General features: G+C 36.9%; 1 protein-coding gene across 1 annotated transcript in view; it reads left to right on the top strand.

Moving 5' to 3' along the window:
- SMPDL3A (sphingomyelin phosphodiesterase acid like 3A) overlaps window positions 1–21841 on the top strand; it is a 34533-nt gene extending 12692 nt beyond the window's left edge. The window contains exons 4-8 of the mRNA XM_036767588.1: window positions 4246–4342; window positions 11384–11562; window positions 12671–12851; window positions 14299–14423; window positions 19975–21841. Of these exons, the coding sequence (XP_036623483.1) occupies window positions 4246–4342; window positions 11384–11562; window positions 12671–12851; window positions 14299–14423; window positions 19975–20292 (900 nt within the window). The 3' untranslated portion in view covers window positions 20293–21841. The remainder of the gene's footprint in view (window positions 1–4245; window positions 4343–11383; window positions 11563–12670; window positions 12852–14298; window positions 14424–19974) is intronic.
- The last annotated feature ends 821 nt before the right edge of the window (window positions 21842–22662 follow it).

Raw genomic sequence — 22662 nt, 5'->3', positions numbered from 1 at the left:
CACAGCCTCTTGTTACTTTTACTCTCATCATCCAATTCCCCTCTTTTGAGTCATGTTATTTATTTTTTATTGCTTCTATGGGGGGGCAGGGTGGAGGAAGAGGAAGGAAAGGTTATAAATCTAAACTTTTAAGTTTTCACCTTGTCATTAAGGTTGGCAGTGAATTTGAACTCCTGGTCAAAATTACATTTGGGAATTATCCAAGGATTCCAGTTATTCTATTGAATATAGCTCCCTATTGCTACACATTAAAATAAGTGTGACTAAATAGGCTGCTGCAATATATGTTTAGAACTACTCCTGAATTCTAGAATAAAATTTAAGTTTCAGATGACCTGTAGATACTAAGATTTAGTGCTATGAAGAATGTTGGGGGAACTCTGGGTCAGCAAAAGTAGATGATTGTTTAAGTTAAAGCAATAGACAATGTCCAAAGATGCATGTTAAATCCAGCATATTTTTTGTTTGTGATTAAATGTGATATGGGCATTAATCAGTGTCAAAGAACACATTTTGACCAATTTCTTTGAAAACGTGTACTTGTTTATATAAGGCATCTTTGTCTCTTCTGATTAGAGTCAATGCTCATTAATAATGCTAACTTCTAATAACATTTTGTTTAAAGTAGTGCATATTGCATGCTACTTGATAGTTAAGTCAAATCAACAAGTATTTATTAAGTACCAGAGAATACAAGGAAAGGCATCTCTATTCTTTAAAATTAAGGTGTTGTGTTTTTTAATTATTTATTCTGTTTTCTCCATGAATATAAAAGTAATAAATTGCATTTGTCATTAATTCTTTGAGAAGCTCCAGCCATGTTGAAAGATAAAATGAAAACAGATGTAAAAGAGTCTTCAGATGAAGAGATAATGTTGGAATAATAATAATAATAAAGATAATAATAATAACTAACATTTAAGAAGCTCACAGTCTAATGGGAGAAATGCAAAGTGACTGCAAAATGGGGGAAAGTGCAAAATAGCTGTACAAGTAAGATACAGACAGAATCATTTTGAGAGAATTTCAGAGAAAAGGCACTAAGATTATGGAGATCCAGGAAAGGTTTCTTGTAGAAGGTGGGACTTCAACTAAGATTTGAAAGAAGGAAGGAGGAAGATGTGAGGAGAGACAGAGTTCTTGGCATGGGACACAGACAGTGAATATACAGGTAGAGATATTCTAAAGAATCTGGAGCTCATGTGAATCTGAAGCTCAGAAAAGAAGTTAATGCTAGAGATAAAAATTTTCTAGTCATAAGCATAGAGGTAGGAGATAAAGCTATAGGAATAAATGAAATTTGCCAAGGGAATCAAAGAAGATCCCTACACAAAACCTTAAGAAGCACACAGCATAAAGACTCAGGATTGTGTAGAGTCATGGAAACAGACTGAGACATAACACTTATTCTACTAAGAAGAGAAGCAACATTATATTGTGTCTGAAACTGAAGTAGGAGAGAGGATTTTGAAGAATGGGGTGACATACCAATGTTCAATAAAGCTTGGATAGACTGACTATAACCATCCTAAATCTGATAAGCTTCATTTACCTTACCATATAAAACCCCATGTTTTCTCTCAGCTCATGAATCCTTTTAGTAAAAGAGCTTTAATTCCTCAGTTTGAGAAATCGGAAATGCTATTTAAAAAACATTGTTATCTTTTGTTTTTACATCGCCTTAATTAGCAAACATAAACAGGTTTTCCTACTCTATAAGCTAGCCCTCATAACAAAGAATTAAAAAAAAAAGAAAAGGAAAAACCGGTTCAAAACTGATTAGCATATCAATCATGTCTGTCAGTGTATGCAATGTGTATGTTTTTGGGTGTGTGGTTGTATTTCTTTCAATTCACATTCTTGTAGTCATTTTTGCTTACTGCTTTCTTGCTTCTTCTTACGCTCTGCATTAGTTCTTAGAAGTCTTTGTATGCTTTTCTGAATTGTTCACGTTAATTTAATTTTTAAAAAACATTCAATTTTTATTTATCTCATGTTTTTATGTTATCTTTGTTTCTGAGTATACCTCTCCTCCCATATAGGAGAAAATAGGAAAGACAAGAAAAACAATAAATATAAACAATATATCACTTTTTTTGATGATATGTGCAATGTTCCATATTCATAGAGTCCTCCCTCATTTGGTAATATTATTAAAATGATTTTTGTCCTCCTATCACTAACAGAAATAAAAATTGCGCCATCAAGCACAGAGACAACTTCTTCCAGAGTTATCTGTAAATAATTATAGCAGATATTAGGCAATGATGACTGAGAAAGATGCTATTGAATTAGAAACAAAATGTCTAATGAAGGCATATAAATATTTACCATAGATACACAAACAGACATGCACATATTCACATCTCCACCCATTATAACAGAAGAGGTAAGTATTTGCTTGGCAGCCTTTGAGATTCCTTTTTGCTCTCATCCAAGGAAGCAGCCTGGGTCAGGGTCCCTAATTAATCTTTAGGGTTTTCCCACACCCCTGTACTAGTAAAGCTGGTTGAGCCCAGTGCCCTTCCTTTTTTCTTGGCTATGAATGTTACTCACCCAGAAAGCAATGTGGTGGATGGATGGAACATGGTAGAGGAGATCTTCATTCTGGTTGCAGCCCTCTTTATTGTAGCAAGTCTTTATTCCCTTCTCTATAAAATGAGAGGGTTGATTATATGATATCTAAGTTCCCATCCATCTCTAAAAAATTCTATGACTTGGTAATTCTAAATACTGTAATATTTTTTGACCTAGCATCCTGGAATCTCCATTGTAGTAAATAAGGCCCTAACCAAGGATGGTTTGGGGTTCTTATATTGTGGATTGTTATTGAAGTCCTGTTTGACATGTCATAATGTAAGATTTTGTCAAGTGACTCTGACCTCTGATAGAGAACAAAACAAAATGGGGTGATTAGTTCCATTTAGAACAAGCTGCTTGCTTATTACTTAACCTGAATACACACAAGTAGCCATCATATATTTGACAATTAGGAAAAATCATCTTGAACTAATGTCTTGGGTCATATCGGGCAGTAACTAGGATGTTGCATTGGTTTTGGCATGTGGATCTATATCTTGGAAGAGTTTCTATCACTAATATATGGGTGGGCAGTCATGGGGAAACATTTTGATTTTTAAGCATAATGTCACAAAATGTTAATATATTATAGTGATTTTTGGTTTCTGAAAGTGTCTGTAGGGTTTCAATTTACATCTCTATTCTTTAAAATTAAGGTGTTGTGTTTTTTAATTATTTATTATGTTTTCTTCATGAGTATAAAAGTAATAAATTGCATTTGTCATGAATTCTTTGAGAAGCTCCAGCCATGTTGAAAGACAAAATGAAAACAGATGTAAAAGAGTCTTCGGATGAAGAGACAATGTTGGAATAAGAATAATAATAAAGATAATGATAATAACTAACATTTAAGTAGTACTTACTGTATGCCAAGCACTGAGCTTAGTACTTTGCAGTTATTTCATTTGGCCCTCACAGTAACCCTGAGCCGTAGGTGCCATTATCCCCATTTTACAGATGAATACACGAGAGTCTGTGATTTCTTTGACAATGGGAACTCCAAGTATGAGAATTTCCTCTCCCAATAAAGATCCTTCACAGTCTGTCCAAAACTTTGTAGATAAGACCTAGAAAAATTTATTCTAGAATGTTCATCTGGGGCAATGCGACAGTGGAAGGAGCACTGACTATAGGGTTAGAGGACCCACTTCAGTTCAAACCTTATATCTGATGCTTGCTACCTGCATGATCTTGGGCAGGTCATTTAGTTTTCCTGAGTCTCAGTTTCCTCATCTGCACAATGAGAGGTTTGGACTAGGTTGTTCCCTTCTAGTTCTAGATTTTTTGATCTTGGGGCATGTGGAAGATACATGGCTTGCTCTGCATCCCACAGTTAATATGTATCAAGAAGTAACATTGAACTCAGGTCTTCCTGACTTCAAGTCCAGCACTCTATTCACTCTATCCACACTGCCTCAGATAAAGAACATGCTACAGTAAATTGTGAAAGGAGATGTGTTGTGGGTAAATCACAGGAACCAAGGGAATCAAATTAGCATCTGTAATTATATTAAATTTTCAGAAGATTTGGTATTCCTATGATCATAAGAACATGATCATTATATTTAGGTCATTTATTTTTAAAATAGTACTACCATCATTCTTTTTCATCCATGTACCTTACTCAAAATTTAAATTGTGCCTTATGTTGTTATATTTGGTCAGGACCAACTGCCTATATCGACTAGCAAAGTATATGAAGCTGTAGCGAACTTCTGGAAACCATGGTTAACTGAGGAAGCCATCCATACTTTGAGGACAGGTAAATTTCAAGAGCTATAGATGCCTTTTTTCCATGCTTTGAAAACATGTGGTTTAGACTTGGTCCTTAATTAATCGCATTTGATTGGGTGTGCCATACCAGTCCCAGAGGGCTCTAGTACCCTGTTTTACTGGAATGGTACAGCTGCTATAAACCAGTTTATCTTGTAGGTAGTTCTGTCCCCTGCATTCTTCCCTCCCTTCCTGAATTTATGACTGTCTGGAAAAAAATTAGCATGTGACACATGAAACAAAAGTTGACATATGGATTTGAATATGAATAAAAAAATAGCTCTGAATCCAGTACAGTAGCCAAGTCAATTAAAAAGTGTGAACATGTGCAAGTGCCAAGTTTAACCAATTAGCCACTACTTTGCAAGACTAACCACCATGTAAAATTTAAATGACTGAACTTTTCCACTGTAGGATGGAATGGTGAGATGTTACATTTTTGAAAATGAGAATACAGGTAGTATATCACTATGCCTATAAGGAAGAGTATAAACACATAGATGGTATAGCATAATGCCCAATCTGATAGATGCCCTAAAAAGTAGGTTATTAGGTAGAAACCTTCCTTTAATCTGGTCGATTTGGCTCTATTCAAATGGCACACTGACTAAACACGGAAAAAACCTAGATGAACTCTTTAACCTAACAACAACCCCTGGAGAGAGAAGAACTTACAGAAATTTCAAATGCAGGCAAAGTGATGATTAAATAATGTCCTTAAGGAAACGTTAAATTGAGGACTGCTGGAGGTCAGTCAACAAGCATATATTTCAAAGTACTTTGTGTCAGGCACTGTGCTAAATTAAGGGGATAAAATGAGGGAAAAAACAAAGTCCCTTTTCTGTAGGAGCTCACTTTCTAACAGGGGAAACACCATGCAGTTAACTATGTACATACAAGATATATAAAGTGTAGATGGAAGGGTAGTCTTAGAGGGAAGAGACTTCGGATGGAAGGCCAAGAAAAGCCTCCTACAGAAGGTAGGATGTCATGACTTGGGTCTTAAAAGAAGTCAGGGAAGCTAGGAATCTGAGACAAGGAGGGAAAGCCTTTTTTTTGGTATTTTTTTTTTTGCAGGGGGGAAGGCAGGGCAATTGGGGTTAAGTGACTTCCCAAGGTCACACAGCTAGTAAATGTGTCAAGTGTCTGAGGTCAAATTTGAACTCAGGTACTCCTGACTCCAGGGCCAGTGCTCTACTCACTGCACCACCTAGCTGCCTCGGGGGAAAGCCTTTTAAACATGAATGAGGAACCATCAGGACTTGTCCAGGGAGTTGAGAGATGGAATGCTCTGTTTGAGGAGTAGCAAGGCACTATGAGACAGCTAGGTGGCATAGTGGATTGAGTTTTGGGCCTAGAGTCATGAAAACTCATTGTTGTGAGTTCAAATATGACCTTAGACGTTAGCTGTATGATGTTGGGCAAGTCACTTACCCCTGTTTGCCTCAGTTTCCTCATTTGTAGAATGAGCTGGAGAAGGAAATGGCAAACCAATCCAGTGTCTTTGAGAAGAAAGCCCCACATGGGGTCACAAAGAGTTGGACACAGCCGAAACGATTCAACAGCAAAAAAGGCCACTGTAGTACATTGGATGTGTGGAGGGGAGTAAAATGTAAAAGCAAAACTAGAAAGATAGAAAGAGGTCAGCTTGTGAAGGGTTTTCAACGTCAAACCTAAATTTATATTTGATCCTGGAAGTTATAGGGAGCCGCTGAATTTTATTGAGTAGAGGGATGACATTGTCAGACCTATGCTTTAAGAAAATCACTTTGGCAGCTGAGTGGAGATTGGATTGGAGTAGGGAGGAATTTGATGAAGGGAAACCAATTAGAAGACTATTGTAATAGTCTAAGTAAGAGTGGTGGTTGTATGAGTACAGAAAAGGGAGATAGGAGCAATGTGAAGGTAAAGACTGCAGCTTTGACAACAGATTGTGGGGGGAGTGTGAAGGAAGAGGCAGCTTGCTATAGTCATAGAGCAGGACTTGAGCGAGGCACAACTGAATTTAAACCTTTCCTCTAACACCTGGTAGTTGAGTGACCCTAGGCAAGTCACTTATTCTTTCTCAGCCAGAATTTTTTCATCTCTAAAATGATAATTAATAGACACCTACATCACAGAATTGCTGTGAAGATAAAATGATAAATTATATATATATGTGTGTATATGTCTCTATGTGTGTATATATATGTGAAATATGTATATACATGAAAAAATATTAATTCTGTTCTCTGATTTTTAGGCTCAAGTCTGCCAAAAACAACCTCAAAGACTGCCCAGAAATACTGCTAGACCAATGTTGCTTGATTATTCTTTGCATTTATAGGTTCATAAGATTTAGATCAGGAAGTGAATTCAGAGGAAACTATGGCCCCCCAAAATGAATTGACTTGTCCAAGATCTCACACAGTCAGCAAATAACAAAGCACATGAGCCCAGGTCCTCTGTCTCCAGAGCCAGTGTTCTTTGCCCTGCACCATACTACTTCTCTACTCCAGTGTGGCTTTTCTCACCCTCCCATCCCCTACTACCTTGTCGTCATCTGTTCACTGTTAGGCTAGGTTTTAAAAAAGCAAAACCTACAGTGGTCAAGTTTGGGTCTTTTTTATCCAGCTGTTAAACAAAGCAATTATCTAGTTTCAGACAAGTGTTATATAGCCAACTTTTGAGTTACATGGTATGTTGTAATTGGACCAGTGGGCAGCTAGGTTGTGCAGTGGACAGAGCACTGGGCCTGAAGTCAGGAAGACCTAAATTCAAATCCAGCCTCAGATTTAGTAGTTGTGTGACCCTGGGCAAGTTATTTAACCCTGTTTGCCTTAGTTTCCTCATCTGTAACAGGAGTTGGAGAAGGAAATGGCAAACCCCTCCATACCTTCACTGAGAAAACCCCCAAAAGGGTCACGAAGAATCGGATGCAATTGAAAAATGACCAAACAAACAAATAGGACCAGAATTTCTCTGATACATCTTTCCTCCCACCCACAACATTTGGGGAGGCCTTAGCTCAAAGAAAACAAAGCTGCCCCTGGACCTGATTGGCCTTAGCTTCCCTGACCCGGCTTCCTGGTTATCTAGGAATATGAAAATTTCCAGCCACATGTAATCTGCACCTCTCAGACGTGGAGGGTGCCAAAGACCATAAGAATCACTATACCCTGACTACCTACCACCATATGCATTTCCAGATGGAGATGAGGGAGTTGTGTACAGATAACCTAAGTGTTACAGTATTCCTGTTGCATATTCTTGCTGTTTTAGGGCAGAGTAAACTTCCTTTGTTAAATGTTCAGTGACTTTCAAGTGCCTCATTTTATCCCAGCATTGAACCTGAACTAAGGGGATTCTGGCCTTAGAGCCATGCCTCCAACATTTATAACAATGGTTTAATGTTGTTGCTGTTCTTCTTCAGTCATTCAGTCATGTTTGACCCTTCGTGACCCCATGGACCATGGCCCATCAGGCTCCTCTGCCCTCCACTATCCGTCAAAGTCTAAGTTCATGTTCATTGTTTCTGTTTATCTCATCCTTTGCTGTCCTTTTTTTTTTTCCTTTTTCCTTCAATTTTTCCGAACACCAGGGTCTTTTCTAGTGAGTTCTGACTTGTCATTATGTGGCCAAAGTGTTTAAACTTCAGCTTCAATATTTGACCTTGCAATGAATAGCCCGAATTAATTTCTTTAAATATTGACCGATTTGATCTCCTTGTTGCTCAAGGGACTCTCAAAAGAGTCCACAATTTAGAAATGTCAATTCTGTGATGCTCAACTTTCCTTTAGTCCAACTCTGACATCTATACGTTGCCACTGGAAAATCCATAGCTTTGACTATATAGACCTTTAGTTTGCAAGATAAAGTTTTTGCTTTTTAGTGTGCTGTCCAAATTTACCATAGTTTCATTCCAAGGAGCAATCATCTTTTAATTTCAAGGCTACAGTCACCATCTGCAGTGATCTTTGAGTACAAAAATGTAAAATCTGACATTGCTTCTATTTCTTTGCTCTCTATTTGTGAGGAAGTGATGGGACCAGTTGCCCACTCTTAGTTTTTTGAATGTTAAGCTTCAGGCCAGCTTTTAGACTCTTCTCTTTCGCCCTCATCAAGAGGATTCTTAATGTCTCTTCACTTTCTGCCATCAGAGCGGTACTGTCTGCATATCTGAGATTGTTGATATTTCTCCCAGCAACCTTAATTATAGCTTTTGATTCATCCAGTCTGGCATTTTGCATGATGTACTCTTCATATAAGTTAAATAAATAAGGTGACAATATACAGCCTTACTGTACTCTTTTTCCAATCTTAAACCAATTGGTTGTTCCATCTTCAGTTCTAACTGTTACTTCTTGGCCTACATACATGTTCCTCAGGAGAAAAGTAAGATATTCTGGTACTCCCATCTCTTTGAGGACTTGCTACATTTTGTTGTGACCCATCTAGTCAAAGGCTTTAATGTAGTCAATGAAGCTGATGTTTTTCTGGAATTCCCTTACTTTCTCCATAATCCAGCAAATGTCAGCAATTTGATCTCTAATTCCTTTGCCTCTTCAAAAACCAGCTTGTTCTTTTGATAGTTCTCGGTTCATATATTGCTGAAACCTAGCTTGCAGAATCTTAAGCATAATCTTGGCTTGTGTGAGAAATGAGCACAGTTGTTTGGTAATTTGAACATTCCTTGGCATTTTCTTTCTTTCAGATTGGAATGTAAACTGATCTTTTCTAATCCAGTGGACGCTGTCGTATTTTTCAAATTTGTTGGCATATTGAGTAAAACACTGTAACAGCATCATCTTTTAGGATTTTAAATAGCTCACCTGGGATTCCATCACCACTACTAGCCTCATTGTTAGCAGTGCTTCCAAAGACTCACTTGACTTTATTTTTCAGGATGTCTGGCTCTAGATCAGTAACCGTACCATTCTGGTTATCAGGGATATTAAATTCTTTATGATATGGTTCTTTTGCGTAGCCTTGCTACATCTTCTTAATCTCTTCTGCTTCTGTTAAATCTCTACCATTTTTGCCTTTTATCATGTCCATTTTTAGGCAAAATTTGAACTCACAAAAATGAGTCTTCTTGACTCCAGGACTGGCACTTTATCCTCTATATCACCTAGCTGCCCATAACCAGGGTAGAGTCACATTTCTGTATCATTTGCTTAGATGTATGGGGTTCTGTCTGATGGTAGGGTGGTAGAGCATAAATCATTTGTGCTCAATATTTTCCATCCCACACTCGGTGAAGGTGATTAGAGTCCCATGAGGTCATGGAAGTCAGCTTTTCAAAAATAAATTTCAGTAGAATGTTCATACTCATTTTTCTTCACTTCAATTACTCCTGTAGCAAAAAATAAAAAATAATCCTGTGGTTACACTGATTATATCCATTGGTGTAGTGGAGAGAGCACTGAATTTGGAGTTAGAAAACTGGGTTTGGATCTCATCTGGGTTCTTTGTGAATTTTGGCTAGTCACAATCTCTTGGAGACTGTTTCTTCATCTATAAAATGAAGAGGCTGGAGTAGATTGGCTCAAAAGTCTATTTCACCTCTAAATCTTATAATGCTATAAGATGAAAATAGGAAGGAGGGAGGGAGGAGGAAGAAGAGAAGGATGGGGATAAATAAACTATCACAATTTCCATCATGGGAGAGTTTCTTTTTAATATTCTACTCCTCCTATTCCATAATACCTTCTATTTTATATCTTTCCCATTTCCCATTATATCTCTCTTTCCTCTAAAATTAATTCTTCAACATCCTCTAATCTGTCCTTTCTTCATGTCCCTGATGAAAAGGTGGTCTTTCTCCTTGTCCGGATGATTGCTCATTTAATGGTCTTCTTTCTCTCTACTTTCTCTCTACTTCCTATTTATTAGTTCCTTCTCTATTGTCTTCAATCATGCCTGAGTCTCCTCCATCCTCGCCTTCCTGAGTTTTTGTGACACTATCATCATTTCTTTACTTATCTGACTGCTCTTTTTTAGCTTCCTTTGCTGGCTGATCATTCATTTCATACTTCTTAACTGTGGGTTTCCCCTTAGGCTGTGTTCTGAGTCCTTTTTGCTCTATTTTCTCTTAGTTACCTCAGAAGCTTTTTCGAATTTATTTATCTTTATGCAAATGACTCAAAACCTCTATCTTTCCCCAGGCTCTCTCTTGAACCTCAGTCTTTCATTACCAACAGCTTAGTGGACATTTCAAATTGGATATTGAAGAACCATCTCAAATTCAACAGGCCCTAAATAGAACTACTTATCTTTTCCCTCAAACCAGCTCTACCTCCATACTTTTATATTTTTTGAGGTTATCATCAGCTTTTTAATTACCCTGGTTTTATTTTAGCTTTATCTTGGACCCTTCACTCACCATCACCAACATATCTAATCATTTGCCAAATCTTGCTGTTTTTATCTTTACAACATCCCTCAATAGTGATTCCTTCTGTCTACTCACACAGCTACCATCTTATCTCAGGCCCTCATCACCTATTACTGAGACTGGTGGTGTCAAACTCAAATACAGTTTTTACAACTGTAAAATGTGGATTAAAATAATGCCTATCTTCCAGGGTTTGAGGATAAAATGCGAAAATATTGTAAAGCATTTTGTAAACCTTAAAGCACTATATAAACGCAAACTTTTATTGTTAAACCCAGAGCCCAAACCAGAATTTAGTAATTTCAAAATTTGGACTGGATCTGTGATTTCATTGGCCTGGTGAGCTCCCAGTGAGGAAACACCATCTACCAATGCAGGTTAGCACCTGATCTGTTCCTTTTAGTCTTGAGAGTTCTACTTAATTCATTTTAGAGACAAAAATAATCAGTCTAATTTGGAATACCATTATGATATGTAAGTATCCCTATCCTGTATCCTCATAATGGCAACCCATGACTGTGCTTGGTGGACAAATAGAGGGATCAAGTGTCCCTTTCAGACTGGAGATGCTGCATCTGTGCTAAAGATTTGCTTTTTTGTGGACGTGTGTGTGCATGTATTTTCCTATAATGTGTGTTGGATTTGTTTTCACAGGTGGCTTTTATTCACAGATCGTTCCATCCCATCTGAGCCATCAGTCCCTCAGGATCATCAGTCTAAACACAAACTTGTACTACAGCCCCAACAATGTCACTCTTAACGAGACTGACCCAGCAAATCAGTTTGAGTGGCTGGAGAATACGCTAAACAACTCTCGGCAAAATAAAGAAAAGGTTAGAGACCATCTGTCCCAAAGCCCTCAGTAGTCATCAGGGGACTTAAGCAATTAGGCTATTGGGCGATGGGTTAGGTAGAAAAGAGAGGGAAGCTTGGGGATAGGATATAGATCCCAAATCTACTGGGCACATCTCAAGGATACTACATAGAGACCTGGGTCTGAATGGGTGCTAACTGGGGCAGAAACAATAAAAGGGAAAGAAAGGTGAGCCTATACAAAGAGTATGAGTTGGAGGAAGAGTTTTACTACCTCCCAGTATGGGGCTTTCCCTTCTCAAATGACAGGTGCTAATGACAATGATTAATTAAGCATGTACAGTGGAGGAATTTTTTAAAAAATCTATAGGAGGCAGCACAGAAGGGAAGAGGCTATAAAGTATCACAGTTTCTCTGTATTCCTGGGAGCCAAGAAGTACTAGAATTTTTCATTTTATTGGCAGTAACTACCTTAGGCAACATGTGTAACTCTGACAATCCTGTTATATATAATAACGGTTTTTAACTTGTTTTGGACCGTAGACACAAAACTGATTTTAAAAATTATTTTCATTAAGAACTTTCACACAAGCTGAAGGTCAGAGAGGGAAGAACGCTGTCTCTAGAGTCAGATGGTCTGAGTTCCATTTTTGCCTCTGAGGCTTACCACTTTTGAAACCTTGGGAAGGTCGCTCTGTACATCAGTTTCCTTAAGTCTAAAATGAATGAGTTGGACCAGATTACCTCTGAGGTCCCTCCCAGCTTTAGATTTAATGATTCTGTGATCCTGTGAAGAATTCGTAATACCATATACCTAGGCATCTATGTAGTTCAAATGGGAAAACAGCTTAAAATAGTGTTTACATAATTATTCAAGGATAAGTTCAGGGGAATGGCTTATTATCTCATTCCTTTTTCCCCTCCAAAATGTGGTTATAGTAACTGGGATCCTAGATATTTGAAATGACTTTCTAATTAGATGGTTTACAATGAATGCAACTTATTTAATGTGTCTTAAATACAAAATACAATACCTTGGTTGGTGATCTTACCATATAAGGTTGATAAGAGAGATCTAGGTTATAACTTAAAAATGTGTTACCATGCCTTAGTGTATTTTCTTTTCAGGTGTATGTGATAGCACATGTACCAGTGGGATATCTACCATCTGCAAGGAATACTACTGCTATGAGAGATTATTGCAATGAGAAACTGATTGGTATTTTCCAAAAGTACAGTGACATTATTGCAGGACAATTTTATGGACACACTCACAGGGATAGCATTATGGTCCTTTCAGACAGAAAAGGTAATGTTAGATGGTATGTTTGCAATTCAATGCTTCCACATAGTGTCTGCCTAAACAGCTAACTTGTTACGGAAGATTGCAAAATTAATTAAAGCTATACATACAGAAAGGTACAGTGATTCAGATCCCCAAATCCCACATTCTTCTGCAACCTTTTGGGTTTTACCCTAGAAGTAGAAATTATCTTATACACTCTAACATGTTATGATAGTGTGATTTTAAGCTTGTATGCAGTACTTTTCCTTGGCTGTATAGGTTCAACATTACTTGATTGGCCTCAGCAAGAGAGCCTCTTAAACTCCAGCTAAGTTAATTTTGTTTTAGAATAAATATTATCCTTGAAGTTAGAGATAATCTGCGGGTAGTTATTTCCATTGTTCTTTGCTTGACTAATTTTAAAGTCCAAGGAACCTAGAGGGCAAAGCTTCTTTTATCAGTTGTTTAAAATTTAATATATTTAGTGTTTGATTATCAGTGGTTAATCTACAATGAATTTTTCATTTAAATACTTACTGATACTGTCACCGGTTCCACTTAAATCAAACTTTTTTTGATACAGAATAAGGTCTTGCTTAATTTAGGCTAGAAGGAGCAGGAAATAAAAACATTTTATGGCAAATTTTGTTTTGAGAAGCCAACTCTGCACCCAGCTGCTGCTTTGTATTAGTTCAAGGGGTGATGCTGTTTTCCTTGGCAGTGGCATGAAGAACTTAGAAGAGGAGCAGGAAAGGAAAATATGGCAACTTTATAGGTCATCTTGAGTCATATCATCAGACTGCATGACCAATCATACTCTAAAGTACTGGGAATTCCCAGAATATGACATATCCATATTATATATAAGAACAAAAATCCATTAATCCATTCTTAATGCAATGATGATGCAGATTCTCAACATTTTAATTATGTATATATATGTTCCACTCCATTTTGTGGATGTGAGAACTGAGTCAACATGTGTACTGGTTTCCAATCTCATAATTTGTCATACACACACACACACACACACACACACACACACACATATTTACAAAATTATAGAGGTATATACATATAGATATAATACATACATATTAGCAATCAACAAAAACAGCCCATATATATTCTTTCAATAGAAATTTGAAGATATTTCTCTTGAGAAAAATAAAATATTATTCCCCCTTTTCAACTAAGTCCTTTATTTAATTTGTATTGTCTGTTTTTGTTGTGTTCTCCTGCTAATTAAGGAGCTTGAGGAAAATGATGTTTCTCTAGGATATTGTGATTTGTTTTCCCTCAAGAAGAGATTCAAAACAATAAAAAGTGTCTACTACTTTATGACATTTGAATAAAATTCTTAATGTGTATCTTTTGGGATTAGGTGAAGGAAGAAAGGCAAGATAAACCACATGTACTTTCAAAACATTTGTTTAATAAAATGTGTATTGTGTATATGTGTTTTAACTAGGAAATCCAGTCAGTTCCTTGTTTGTGGCTCCTGCTGTGACACCAGTGAAGAATGTTAAAGAAAAGCAAACCAATAACCCCGCAGTCAGACTGTTTCAATATGATGTTCATAATTATCGATTGCTGGTAAGTTGACATTATTCAAATATGGACATTAATATATGTTTTTGTGAGTTTCTTTGGGATAATTAGGATTTTAAAAAATTCTGAGCCTGTGGTTTCATTGGTGTAATGAACCATTGTTGTTGAATCTCATTCAACAACTATCTGTAATTTATAGTGTTAGAGAGTTGCTGAGGGCACCGAGAGATTAAATAATTTGTCTAGGATCAGACAACTAGTATGAGTCAGAGGCAGGGTCTCAACCCACTTCTTTCTAATTGCAAGGCAGCCCCCCTTACTGACTCTACCATATCGTCTCTTTAGCATATCCCTACAATGCAAAAAAATGCAGTGTGAATGTTTTAGAATTAAAGCATCTCTTTCAGTGTCTTCTGTTTTCTGCTTATGTATGTGATATTTATAATTTTTAGTTTGCAAAAACTAGGCCATGGCAGTCCACTTATTAAACACTTCCTTGGGCAAGACCCTAGGTTATGCATTAGGGATTCAAAGACAAAATGGAAAATGGTTCTCGCCCTTGAGAAACATATTCTACTGAAGGATATCATATCTAAAAAGATAAGTAAGTACAAGATAATTTGAAGAGGGAAAGAGCACTAATAAGTAGAATAATCAGGAAAAGTTTCTCCTAGGAAGTGGCACCTGATCTGAGCCTTTGAGGAAACTAAGGATTTTAAGAGATGGAAGAAGAGGGAGTGTTCCTAGCCTGAGCAAAGGCATGGAGGTGGGAAATGGGATGTTCACTCTAGGGAACAAGAATGTGCTTAAGAAAGATTATTTTGGCAGCTACCATTTTGAAGTATAGATTGGAGGAGGAAGGAGACTAGGAGACAAATTAGGGTCTTATAATTACAGATTTTGAACTGGAAGGTACTTTACAGGTCATTTAGTCCAGAGGTATCAAACATTCCTGTGAGCTAGCATAAGGGGCCCACATCACTCTGGATGCTGGAACCAGATTAAAATGTAATTGGGAAATATTTAACAAAATGAATAAAAGTACAACATATCAGAGATAATGTTAATTTGATGTTTTTTCCCAAGTCAATACATACCTTCAGGGATCAATTTCTGTATGAGTTTGACACCTCTATATCTAGTCCAATTTTCTTATTTTACAAATTCTAATTCAGGTTAAGGATTCACCTAAGATCATATAGGTAGTAAAAGAAACAGATTCTTCTTTCTTGTGATTAATCATTGTCTTATTAAAACTTTCTCCTTTTCACTCAGTGTCTCCTGAGGCCAAATTAGATGCTTTCTTATAACTCATTTTATTCTATTGGAATCAGAGGCAACATGGGAATATATGAACTGAGCTACGGGCTTTAGCTTGGTTTGACTCGTTGTAGCCACAGTTAGGGGTACTTCAGCAGAATCATTTCTCTTGCTCAGCCTGAAGTTGACATAATTCCCCCATAAGTTTTAGCCTCCGTATCTTCAGAACTTCCTCCACCCATAAACAGAAAGGAATTTCATAGTCACTTTACCAATTTGTTCCAAGATTTTCCCAGTCACTTAGCTGGGTATCATTGTGTGACCTAACATTCACATTCATTCTTCTCTTTAAAACCATCATAGGCTTAGATACTTTTGTTTTCTGAGATAACATAATTTAAAAAAAGATATAATTTACAAATTCTAAATTCATTCAACTAAAAGATTTAAAAGCATGTTTAAACAGAACTTTAAATAAAGATTTTATATAGAGAAAGCGTATTCCCAACAGTGTTTGAGAAATGATCTTGGGAGATGTCTATAGAGATAGTTAAATGAATCTGAATGCTATATTTGGTAGCAATTTCATTTTCCCCCTTATGATATTGAGTGTGCTGAAGGGCTGTCTTCTGATACTCCTATTGATAAAATATGTTTTCATGCAAGAAAGCCTCAAGTATGAGACTCTATCAGTATCTATCCCACAAAATGAAGTAGAGAATTAAAATAACTAGTTAGCAATCTGGGCCAGCCAGTGTAACCGTTTTTGGCCTCAATTTTCTGGCTTTTTCTAATAAAAGTATGGGTTTTTTTGGTCTGGGTCATCCAGTAAGTTTGTCAATCCCACAGCTCACTTTTCCCATATAGATTCTGTATCTGTGAATGGAAAACTAATAATGTTATTTTGGAGGCTGAAACAAACCAATGACTAAGGAGGAAAATATATAGAGAATTTTTGAAATTATACTACTTTATAAATATATAGTTTCTCCTCCATTAGAATAAAAGCTCATTGTAAGGATGGTTTTATTTCTTTCCAATGAGCAGATATATTTATTATGCTTTGTTATTATTCCTTTAAGTATTGTATAAATGCTAGTTGTCATTATTTTTATATGCATCTCTAGCACCTAGCACAGAGTTCCTGGCACACCTTACGCTCTAAGTAATGCTTTTTTATTGTTTGCTTGATGGTACTTAAATCTTTGTTTGGAGAAAAGAGAAGAAAGGATTTTTAGTGGTGCAATTCTTTTAAATTAAAAAAAATTAGTTCCTTCTGATTTCCCCTTTCTTTGTTACAGATGTGAGCTACAAACTTCCAATTTAATCTTACAAGCTAGCAATAATTCACACAACTCTTTTTTTTTTTGCTTTTTTAAAACAATTTAAAATTTTTTTTATTATTTATTTAATGTTTTTAGTTTTCAGCATTAATTTTCACAAGAGTTTGTATTACAAATTTTCTCCCCATTTCTACCCTCCCCCCACTCCAAGGTGGCATATATTCTGATTGCCCTGTTCCCCAGTCAACCCTGCCTTCTGTCACCCCACTCCCCCCCATCCCCTTTTCCCTTACTTTCTTGTAGGGCAAGATAGATTTTTATGCCCCATTGCCTGTATATCTTATTTCCCAGTTGCATGCAAAAACTATTTCTTTTTGAACATCTGCTTTTAAAACTTTGAGTTCCAAATTCTCTCCCCTCTTCCTCCCCACCCACCCTCCCTAAGAAGGCAAGCAATTCAACATAGGCCACATGTGTATCTTTATGCAAAACCTTTCCACAATACTCATGTTGTGAAAGACTAACTATATTTTGCTCCTTCCTATCCACCTTTATCCAATTTTCTCCCTTGACCTTGTCCCTTTTCAAAAGTGTTTTCTTTTGATTACCTCCTCCCCCTATCTGCCCTCCCTTCTATCATTCCCCCTTTTTTATCTCCTTCCTCCTTCTTTCCCGTGGGGTAAGATACCCAATTGAGTGTGTATGTTATGCCCTCCTCAGGTCAAATCTGATGAGAGCAAGATTCACTCATTCCCCCTCACCTGCCCCCTCTTCCCTCCCAACAGAACTGATTTTTCTTGCCACTTTTATGTGAAATAATTTACCCCATTCTAACTCTCCCTTTCTCCCTCTCTCTCTATATTCCTCTCTCATCCTTTAATTTGATTTTTTTATTCATATTCAACTTCATATTCAACTCACCCTGTGCCCTCTGTCTATATATATATATATGTATGTATGTATATTCCCTTCAACTACCCTAATACTGCAGTCTCATGAATTATACACATCATCTTTCCATGTAGGAATGTAAACAAAATAGTTCAACTTTAGTAAGTCCCTTATGATTTCTCTTTCTTGATTACCTTTTCGTGCTTCTCTTGATTCTTGTGTTTGAAAGTCAAATTTTCTATTCAGTTCTGGTCTTTTCACTGAGAAAGCTTGAAAGTCCTCTATTTTATTGAAAATCCGTATTTTGCCTTGGAGCACAATACTCAGTTTTGCTGGGTAGGTGATTCTTGGTTTTAATCCTAGCTCCATTGACCTTTGGAATATTGTATTCCAAGCCCTTCAATCCCTTAATGTCGAAGCTGCCAGATCTTGGATTATTCTGATTGTGTTTCCACAATACTCAAATTGTTTCTTTCTGGCTGCTTGTAGTATTTTCTCCTTGATCTGGGAGCTCTGGAATTTGGCAACAATATTCCTAGGAGTTTTCTTTTTGGGATCTTTTTCAGGAGGTGATTGGTGGATTCTTTCAATTTCTATTTAACCCTCTGGCTCTAGTATATCAGGTATCTAGGTATCTAGTATATCCAATGAGATATTTCACATTGTCTTCCACTTTTTCATTCCTTTGGTTCTGTTTTATAATATCTTGATTTCTCATGAAGTCACTAGCTTCCACTTGCTCCAGTCTAGTTTTTAAGGTGGTATTTTCTTCAGTGGTCTTTTGGACCTCCTTTTCCATTTGGGTAATTCTGCCTTTCAAGGCATTCTTCTCCTCACTGGCTTTTTGGAGCTCTTTTGCCATTTGAGTTAGTCTATTTTTTAAGGTGTTATTTTCTTCAGTATTTTTTTGGGTCTCCTTTAGCAAGTCATTGACTTGTTTTTCATGGTTTTCTCACATCACTCTCATTTCTCTTCCCAATTTTTCCTCTACTTCTCTCTAACTTGCTTTTCCAAATCCTTTTTGAGCTCTTCCATGGCCTGAGACCAGTTCATGTTTTTCTTGGAGGCTTTTGATGTAGGCTCTTTGACTTTGTTGACTTCTTCTGGCTGTATGTTTTGGTCTTCTTTGTCACCAAAGAGAGATTCCAAACTCTGAGTCTGAATCTGAGTGTGTTTTCACTGCCTGGCCATGTTCCCAGCCAACTACTTGACCCTTGAGTTTTTCATTGGGGTATGACTGCTTGTAGAGTAGAGAGTACTTTGTCCCAAGCTTGAGGGATTGCGCTGTTGTTTTCAGAACTATTTCTACACAGCAAGCTCTGCCGCACCAGTGGCCCTCCTCCCCCAAAAACCCCCAACCTGGACTACGACTCAGATCTTAAGCAGGCTCTGCACTCCTGCCTCCACTTAATTCCTCCCTACCAGGTGGGCCTGGGGCCAGAAGCAACTGCAGCTGTAGTTCTGTAGCTGCACCTCCTCTGCTGCCCACGGGGCAGTGGTGGAACCATGAACTCCTTTCATTCTGTTCTCTGCAGTTTTTCCCACTAACTTTCTCTGTTGTCCTTGGTGTTTGTGGGTTGAGAAGTGTAGTAACTGCCACAGGTCACTGATTCAGGGCACTAGGGCCTGTTGTGCCTGGCTCCCAGTCTGGGCAATAGACCTTACCCAGTGACCATCGAGGCTGTTCTAGGCTGGAGCCCTGCTTCCCTCTGCTATTCTGTGGGTTCTGCAGCTCTAGAATTTGTTCAGAGCCATTTTTATAGGTTTTTGGAGGGACCTGGGGGGGAGCTCACACAAATCTCTGCTTTCCAGCTGCCATCTTGGCTCCACTCCTCATACAACTCTTAATTGGTGTTCTCATTGTATAATAATAATAGCTCACATTCAAGTAACATGTCATGGCTTACAAAGTGCTTTCTTCCCAATTCTGTAACATAGTTGGCATAAATATTATTATCACCACTTAACAGATGAGGAAAGTGGAGATCAGAAAGGTTAAGTGTCTTGCCCATGGTTATTTGGAATTAATAGAGCAGGGACTCAAATCTAGATCTTTTGAAACCAAGTCTGGTTTTCCTTTCATTTCATAACAGTGTTCTCCCCCTAACCCATAGTGAATGCTGAGATATAAATGTGGATTTGCATTTTTTTTTTAATTGTAGGATACTTGGCAGTATTATTTAAACCTCACAGAGGCTAACATGAAAGAAGAACCCAGCTGGAAATTGGAGTACATCCTGACAAAGGCTTATGGCATTGAAGACTTGCGGCCAAAAAATTTATATGGGTTAGCTAAGCAATTTGCAGTTCTAGATAGTAAACAGTTCTTAACATACTACAAGTACTTCTTTGTGAGTTATGACAGCAATATAATTTGCAATAGAAAATGTAAGACCCACCAGATTTGTGCAATTATGAATCTTGACCAGGCATCCTATACAGACTGCCTCAAGCAGTATGACCTCCAGCACAGGCAGTAGTTACTTCTCCATTAAAATTTTTCAAAAAATAGAAAATGTTCTATTTCTCATTGATCTATTTATGGGAATTCATGTAAATTATTTTGTGAATTACTATGTCAGTTAAAGGGAAGTCTTTTCCCCTTTAATTATTCCCAATTTTACATATTTGTTTAACATTCTGATTTTTCAATACCGTTGAACAATGTTTATGCAGGCCTTTATTCAGTGACTTTTGGATATGAATTCTCATTTCCTTGGCTGTGTAATTATTTCCAAACTAGAGAAACTCGTCATTTACATAGGGGAGAAAATGACCACTTGTTGAGTGAAGCCACATGACTTACTTTAGTGTCTTTCAATTCAGGTATTATAAATAATCTTGCCATGCAAAAAAATTGAAAAACTGGATAATGCAGGATTTGATAAAGTTGCTTAAGTCAGATTCTAAAGCACTTGCCTGCAAAATGGAGGTGCGAAATCCAGTTTCATCTTTACATGTGGTTGGCCTTAGGTAAAGACACTGAATCTATTTGTGCCAGTTTCTCCATTGTAACCATATCCTATGATAATTTGGTATGAAATCCAATTCACTTCATCCTATATGGGAAGTAGAGCCATGTGTGGCATTTTTGTGTTTGGGGACTGGAGGAAAGAATTTTATCTATACTTCTTCCATCCTCACCACACCCCAGTGTACCAACTCTATGCATGTTAGAATTTTGGGGAAAGAAAGGCTCTCAAAGGGATTGTGTTGGGAACAGAATGAGATCTCATATGAGAAGAGAAAAAAAATTGTGGGTGGGGGTATATTTACCTGTATTCCCTTAATTAGACCACAGGTTACTGCCTTATTTAATATTTTCTTCTCTTGTTGGGTATAGTTTTACCTGAAAGGGAATGAGGGTAGGGAAGACTGATCTAATTTCTTTTCAGGGCCATGAGAAAGCCAAGCCAGTACCTTTATAACAACCAAAGAGAATTATATTCAAGCATCTATAAAGTCTTAACTTCATGGGTTAAGAAGTTCTATAAATACAAGATGTTCTTACAGTAAAACAAAGTTATCATGATTTCTATAGGACTGAGAAAATAAAAGTTGTAAGCTGGATACAATAAATACAGAAAACACTGCACTTTCTACTCATTAAGTAACATTTTTGTTTTACTGTGGTTTTTTAAAAGTGAAATTTATTGTGTTTTGAAATGAGAATGCTGAAAAATATTTCATTCTAATAATCTGTATATATACCATGGGTTAATCACTTTATATATGCCTCCAGCTGTAAAAAGTGGCATTCAGATGTTGTGAAATATTGCTTTTATTACTGAATGATGGTATTCTGATATTATGAATGTACCAACTACTTTATAAACTGTTTTTATTTCCACTATGAAAATTGAAATATGCAATTTAAATAAATTGTTGTAGAAGATCTAGGACCATTTTGATTAGCACTTAGATGATTTTTGCATTCTTAAAGAGCAGTTGGCAATCATAGTGCCTGTTTTTATTGTCCATTTCAGGTTGTGTCCAAATACACAATAAACTATAATATGTCCGCAATAATGCCTCTGTCTTAACTTTGCCCTATTCATTTATGGATATTTGACACTTTGTTAGGTTAATTTCTTGTTTGGGTCTGAAGTCACATTCAGCTTCACAGACCTCAAATGATCAATTCAATTTAACACCTAGTTTGAAAAATACTTATTTTCACTGATTAATCATTTGCTTGAATTGACTTGTCCAGGTGGTTATAGAGATAAGCATCCATGTCATAGTATCCCTGGCTCTAAATATGCAATGCTAATGTCATTGTTCAATTTTAAAAAAATTGATTAGAACTATTCTGACATGTTATAGATGTATCTAGTGACTACAGTCACTCACTTGCATAAATGTTGAGCCCACTGGGGTACAATGAAGATTTCATTTTGATAGGGTCATTGGTTACTCTTCTAAAGTACTACAGGGATGATGCATCATAGGATAGGGATGACCCAAGTTTCTTGAAGGTTGAAGCAGTGGAGCAAAAGGACTGGTCAAACTGCCACATAACTTCAGTTTGGGGGCAAAGTAATGGACTGTATGCATATTGTCCGAGGACCAGCCTATGTTTTAAAAGTAATAATTAATTTTTACTCTGAACTTAACCACTAAATAAAATGGACATTTTTGTATACATAGTAGAACATAAAAAGTGGACTATACGTGAAAAATGTAGATCTCTTATGTAGAGATTGCTTTTGTTTTTAAATATAAAACAGCTTGTCTATAGCTTTCAAAATTGCCTTGCTTGTTTGTGCTTTTTATGGTCTTCCCTCTGTTCTCTTCTATGCATTAAAACAAATGTCTCAAAGACCCATCCTTCCTTCCTTCCTTCCTTC

Source organism: Trichosurus vulpecula, chromosome 7, assembly GCF_011100635.1.
Source record: "Trichosurus vulpecula isolate mTriVul1 chromosome 7, mTriVul1.pri, whole genome shotgun sequence".
NCBI classification, from domain to species: Eukaryota; Metazoa; Chordata; class Mammalia; order Diprotodontia; family Phalangeridae; genus Trichosurus; species Trichosurus vulpecula.
This window is presented reverse-complemented; position numbering and strand designations above follow the sequence as displayed.